This window comes from Nicotiana tabacum, chromosome 13 (assembly GCF_000715075.1).
Source record: "Nicotiana tabacum cultivar K326 chromosome 13, ASM71507v2, whole genome shotgun sequence".
In the NCBI taxonomy this organism is placed as follows: Eukaryota; Viridiplantae; Streptophyta; class Magnoliopsida; order Solanales; family Solanaceae; genus Nicotiana; species Nicotiana tabacum.
Window position 1 is genome coordinate 86,624,552 of NC_134092.1, and position 6,836 is coordinate 86,631,387.

Consider the following 6,836-nt stretch of genomic DNA (forward strand, 5'->3'; position numbering starts at 1 on the left):
AACTCTAACTAAATGGGCTAGCCTGAATAAAATTGGACTTTAATTTAAATCCACATTGGGCTTAAATAATTTTAATTTGAGCTTAACATTTATTGAATTTAGGAATTTATCCAAATTTAATATGAATTTTAATTCCACAAAATTTATTTATTTACAAATATCAAATAGAATGTATGACTAATACTAGTATTAGTCATACATAGATTGAAAAAATATACCAAACAAGTAATTAATAAAATGCATGCATTATTTTTTCCTACACAAACTTTTGTAAATTTGGCTATTGTTTAAATAGAGTCCTAAAAAGGGGCAAGCAGTGCACGTCGCCCTGGCATTAGGGCCAAAGAGGGACGACGCTCCATTGTGGCCTTCGGATACAGTTTAGTCATAGTGGTTTGAGGGCAGAAGAATCAGAGAAATGGCGGAGTTGGAAGACAATGGCGAGTTCTACCTGAGGTATTATGTCGGTCACAAAGGGAAATTCGGGCATGAGTTCTTAGAATTCGAGTTTCGTCCCGACGGCAAACTCCGTTATGCCAACAACTCCAATTACAAGAACGATACCATGATTCGTAAAGAGGTTTTCCTTAACCCTGCCGTACTCAAAGAGTGCCGCCGCATTGTCGCCGATAGCGAGGTTTTAACCTTTCCCCTCCAGTATTTATATATTTTTTCCATTCTCTTTGCCTATTAGGTTTTGTTATCTGGTAATTTGGGTGTTTATTTTGTTTGTAGATTATGAAGGAAGATGATAACAACTGGCCTGAACCGGATAGAGTTGGGAGGCAGGAGCTTGAGATAGTGATGGGGAATGAGCACATATCATTCACTACATCTAAGATTGGTTCACTGATGGATGTGCAAACCAGTAAAGATCCTGAGGGACTTCGTATCTTCTATTATCTTGTTCAGGTAGTTATTGCAAGCTTCATTTGCCCCTATTTTATGTTTTGGATGAAATTTTTTAAGTTAATTCTCAGCATAGTTATTTTGCACCAAGTGGGTGCAAAAATTATGCAGAGTAATTTGTAGATATGGTAAGGGGAGATGCTCGATAAAAGAGATAAAATGCAAAATTGTTGCAGGCTATCAACAAACTAGTGCACGTACATATTCTCACGAACACACATAAAGGAAAAAAAGAAGAAGAGAAAAGATGCAGTTCACCGACTCACTTAATCTAGTATGGCAACTCTGTTCAAAAACTTCACTTGTTTCTTCTTTCGAAATGTAGTCATATACGCTACGGGAATTGATAGTTTCAGATTGAGATTTAGTGTTTACTTCGCTTTAACCTTCATTAGAGCTATATAGGGCAGGATGGTGTGAGAGTTCAGAGTAGATTCGTATAGGGAGTTACTGAAAGCATACCACAAAATCCCGTTTCTACTCTGTTGAAATGGTCCTCTCAATTATGAACGTATTATCCAATTGCTGAATTGCCTATGAAATTAATTTCAGTAACTTCCATCTTCAGATAAGACTAGATATACCAGTGTTTTGGAAACTCCAAAGTCAGTATGTTTGGAAATACTCTTTGCATTTGCAGTTGGATTTGGTTTCTAAGGTTACTGGTTTATGCTACAGTTGGGTTGACTAGTTGTATCATTTAATTCTTGTTCTCTTGTCACCACCTTGACCACCACTTCCCTTCCCGATTTGGTCATGATGTAAGAGAGGAGTCTAATTGTTCTTGGAGAAAGAGATCAAATTGACTAGGAGTAACGAGGAGAGTACTTATCCCCAGGAAATAGGAAACAAGGTGAAGAAAATTTCTCTTTCTGGATTACCATTTGACAACATTTTCATCGTTAATATCTCTTGGTAGAGCATTTAGTTTTTCATACTATACTAGTTTGGCACAAAAATAGACCAGGACTGGGTTGATGTTAAGACTGAAAAAAGAAGAAGAAAACTACCCATTTTCTTATATAGCTGTCATTCTTCTCCTCCATTTCCTTCTATCGCCCCCCTCACATTGCTGCTCCTAGTCATCCCATCCTTCATTGTTATGCCCCTTAAAGCCTATGATTTTGGTCTAGTGGTAAGAGCGCAACGTGTAATGTGAGGAGACGCATGTCAGGGGGGTTCAAACTGTATTGCAGACAAAAGCCTAGTATTTAGGTGGAGAAGGGTAGAGGGATGGGCCCATCATCTATCGAGTTTTGAACGTGCACAACCGATACTCAGGGGTTTCTTGATTAAAAGAGAAGTAGAGGAGTGGTAAGGGATGTGTTGGGGGTGTGGAGGGAGTTGAGTAGGAGAATGGCGAATAGGAAAGGCCAGTTTGATGGGCCAATGGGAAGTAGAACAGGCTGCAATAGCATGCTATGTCAAAGATAAAAAAAAATTAATAAAAGATGGGAGATAAAAGAACTACCTTCGAAAGACAAATGAAAAAAAAAGGAGGATTGACAAAGAAGAAAAAAAGGGGGTAAAAAGCAAATTGTGATACTTCCTACGCATTATGCAACTCTTTGGATCACGGAGTGGGAGGATGGTTCTGATTATGCTTGCAAATTGTGTTTGGCTTGGTTTTGTCATTATCGCTTCATGTGGCTGATGTTTGTCTCTTTCTTTCTTAATCTTTGAACTGTTTTCCTTTCTTATTTTCTCTTCCTTTTTAAGCAGTTGACATTGTTTCTCTTTATCTTTCCTTTAATTGCTTTCCTTTTCTATTTTATCTTGCCATTTAATTTCTTTTATATTTCCATTACTCCGTCTGTGCCATATGCCTTTTTTCTTTTTTCTTCTTTCTTTATTTGCTTTTACTTTTTTAGTTTTTTTCCGCCCCCCCCCCCCCCACAACCACACACACACAAAAAAAAATCCTATCTACTTCCCAAAACAAAACTAATTATTTCCTCACAACAAATCGCTTTTTTTTTAAATTTTTTATCTTGGACATAAATTTAGTGTAAACAACAATGTTATTATTCATCTCATGCTGAAGATGATTGTGAAAATAATAGTTTTTTAATGATAATATTAATTAAAACTTGTAAAATATCCTCACCCTTAAGTTTGGTAGTAGCAACTGTACTGAGTACAGTGTACTCTAAAGACAGTGAAGTACCCAGGAGTTCAAAATTTGAACTCCTGGATCTGCCACGGGCCAGTATCAGAATATGCAATATTCAAGAATATTAGAATGGTGGAGGTTTTGAATGGAGGCCCTCAGCAAATGGGATGCTTGGCAGGGGATTTTAAAAATTTATTCTAACAAATAGGAGGGCTTTGATGAAAGATAGGGATGCTGAGTCCATGATGATTTTTTTCGTAGGATGGAATTAAAGGATACTGAGTTCTATTATTCCATAGAGTTGGACACTAGAGACAATCACCATCGCCAGTCAATTCTGCTTTGGAGTGCATTGATACCATGAAGATGTTACAACATATAGGTAGTTGTTCCCTTTTTGGATTTGTCCTATGTGAAGCATCCCTCCAAATATTATATCAACTGATAAATGTGAGAGCATCAATGCATCCATATACTAGTTAGAGGGGTGCTTCCCGTAACATAAATCAAAGTACGAAACAACGACCTATACGTTTCAACATCTTCCTACAATATTAATGCACACCTAAGGAGAATTGACCGACGATGGTGATTAATCCTACAATAATGCAAGCAACATACTATACCTATTCACTAGATGTGGTATCAAAGCTAACTACTTCGTAGAAGTCAGAACAAGCATCTTTTCCTTGTGGATGAATCCAAACTACGTTTTTTAATCTACCTTCAGTGTCGAGCTCCATGGAATGATAGAACTCCGAATCCTTTAATTCCATCTTTAAAAAAAATTCATCTAAATACAACATCCCTTTCTTCCATCTGAAGCCTTCTATTGGTTAGAATAAATTTTTTACAGTCCCCTACCAAGCATCTCATTTGCTGAAGGCCGCTATTAAAAACCTCCATCACTCCAATATTCTTGCATATTTTGACACGGGCTAATATCATTTGCCTTAAGTGCTCTTCATTGGCTTTATTACTTTTCTATGCCTAGCCATAAGCCCAGACATATCATGGTATAATTCATTGTTATGCATATTTTACACCTTCCTTAAATGATACACTCCTTCATCCGTTATCACGATGTTAACTCTTCCCTTGCATTCAATTCTCTCGCTGTGCTTGCTGCAACTAGTCTTGCCTTCTTTGTCACATGTGAACATAACATACTTACGGTAATCGCCATCTAGGGTTTTAATTGTTTCTAACACCACTAAATTCTTTGACTTTGGCATGTTTCATGTCAAATCAAACGCCTTATTTAGACTTGAATAAGTTGGTTGTATTATTGGGTATGCTAATATTTTTGACCTATTTTTTAGTATTATTACGTTCTTCAATATCATTGTTCGTCAAATCAGTGACTACACTAGAAGAATTAACTTTGGCTAAAATAGAAATATGACTTCCCTATGACCAGAGAGGTTGCATATCTTGTAAAGTATCTCTAGCGATTATTGTGTGATAGTGCTGTAAGAATGTTAATCTTCTTCATTAACTCTTTCCATGGTTGGTAGAAATGATAATAAATGAGAACTCTCCCCCTTTAAGGCTAAAAATGTGTTTGGTGGGAATTAATGAGAACTAGCTTTCAACTTTTAACTCTTCCTCACTACAATGGAGAATAATGGCAAGGAAAAGGGAAAGAAAACTCCATACAATACAAGGGAAAAGAAAGCTTACATAACATGACTACCTATGCTAGGTAGGTACATAATTATTTGTCATTCTTTCTAGTAGTCAACTTTTATATTGGAATGGATGTTCTCAAATTTGGAGGGAAAACAAAAACGTGTGAGGGAGAGTGAGGGGGTGTCTTCACGCATCTATGGAGTTTGAGATGTCGTCAAGAATGCCTGTTTAGTCGAAGGGTATAATTGTCATATCTCTATCATACTTGACATTTAGATATGTTGAAATCTATGATTTATTTTTTTATGCGAAATTGAACGTGGAATAATAATGTGTATTAGCAATAAGGGGAATAAGTTATTGAAAGATAAAAGTGCCCGTCGTAATTCATGTATAACAACCTCCTCAATACTGATTCCTGCATAACAAGGGGGTGTCTTCACGCATCTATGGAGTTTGAGATGTCGTCAAGAATGCCTGTTTAGTCGAAGGGTATAATTGTCATATCTCTATCATACTTGACATTTAGATATGTTGAAATCTATGTATTATTTTATGCGAAATTGAACGTGGAATAATAATATGTGTATTAGCAATAAGGGGAATAAGTTATTGAAAGATAAAAGTGCCCGTCGTAATTCATGTATAACAATCTCAATACTAATTCTTGATAACAATCTCCTCATTATTAATTACTGCATAAATAATCCTTGTATAACTGGTATATAAATCGAACAACCCCTAAAAATGCAGTTGGTTTAAATAGAAATATCAGGATGAGACGTGCCAATATATTACAGGCTTTGACATGCAGTCCTTGCCTATGCAAACACATTGTATCCCAGACCTACACTTGTGAAATTTTGTTATCCTCTTCCCGTCTTCCCTTGAATGGTCGATTAAAGCTCCAAATGAATTCCATGTTCTTTATCAGTAGCCATATTCTTCCTTGTCATTTGTTATCAGCAGCCATATTCTTTTAATTGAAATAATCAAATAGCTTTAGAATCAAACATGATATTAGCTCTAACTAGGGTACACGACTGGAAGTCAGCACGTAGCTTGCTTTTAATAAATGCTGTAGCTCAGGCTTTTTTGAAGCTACATTCTAGTCTGGTAATGATAATCAGTCATTTGTATTATAAGAGGATTATTAAATGTAATGTAAAAGCTTTGTTGCCGCAGACATTCAATTACAATCTTCAAGCCTTCAAAGCAGATAATAAAAATACAAGGAGGTTAGAGGATCAGGAAAACGAATTTTGGGGGTTTGTGTGTGGGGTGGGGTGGGGTGGGGGAGAATCTCTTGCTTTAAAGGAAAGTTTCTGCTTTGGCAGATTTCTAAAAGGAATTACAGCTTGTTTCCTAACCCCCTCCCTCACCCGAAAAAGAGAAGAAATAAAACACACGGTTTCCGCTGCTCTAAATGCATTTTTGGAAAAGATGCTGTATTCACTTGCATGAATCATTGGTAAACCAATTGATGTTGGTTTGCACCACTGCACTTCATTCTTGGAGTTCTTCTGCCCCACTTGACTGACACCTGTTTTCTCATTATCTTGTCATTGCAGGACCTCAAGTGTTTTGTGTTCTCTCTCATCTCTCTCCATTTCAAGATCAAACCCATTTAAGTCGTGATTCTGCCGAGCTGACACTTCGGAAGTCTGTGGTTAGCTTCATGTTTCTTATGTGTTAATGGTGTATACTTGATTAGAAAAGTGTATCTTTATGGTGGTGTTTGATGAATTGTCGGAGGAACAATCTTCTTTAGACCTTATTTTGTGATGAAAGGTCCTGTTTCTCTCTTTTCAGTTTGCCCTTTATTTATGTGGCTGTTTGTCCATCACATTATTCTACCTAGTCCGTTGTTTGTGTGTTCTGGACAACAAGGGTTTATTTATTCATGTCATGTGTTAGAGTTAAACGTTAGGATTAACATCTTTTTGCCATGATAGACATGAATTAACATGTCTCACAATCATTGTGGCATGGAAGCTAGTTTTCGTACAAGCAACCTATTGCCCTTTAAAATAGAGTTTTACATACGCGGCAGAGCTGTAACATCAGACATGATAATCTCACAATCAATTGTGGCATGGAAGGTAGTTATCGTAATTTAGCACGACGTCCCTTAATGTTGTCATTAAACAGCTGGTCCTTTTATTATTCCCTTCTAGATTCT

The 6,836-nt window shown here is 36.6% G+C and overlaps 1 protein-coding gene across 1 annotated transcript; it reads left to right on the forward strand.

Annotated features, from left to right (window-relative positions):
* The first annotated feature begins 303 nt into the window (after nt 1-303).
* On the forward strand, nt 304-6,514 carry LOC107772727 (protein mago nashi homolog). The gene is made up of 3 exons (XM_016592205.2): nt 304-637; nt 736-912; nt 6,226-6,514. Exons 1-3 carry the CDS (start codon nt 419-421, stop codon nt 6,283-6,285), a joined length of 456 nt encoding a protein of 151 aa, XP_016447691.1. The 5' UTR covers nt 304-418; the 3' UTR covers nt 6,286-6,514.
* Nucleotides 6,515-6,836: the final 322 nt, after the last annotated feature.

Excerpts from the sequence above, each read along its gene's own strand:
- LOC107772727 (XM_016592205.2), top strand. The coding sequence starts at position 419 with ATGGCGGAGTTGGAAGACAATGGCGAGTTCTACCTGAGGTATTATGTC. Across the intron at positions 638-735 it reads GCATTGTCGCCGATAGCGAG|ATTATGAAGGAAGATGATAA; the intron begins GTTTTAACCTTT and ends TTTTGTTTGTAG. Across the intron at positions 913-6,225 it reads TCTTCTATTATCTTGTTCAG|GACCTCAAGTGTTTTGTGTT; the intron begins GTAGTTATTGCA and ends TTGTCATTGCAG.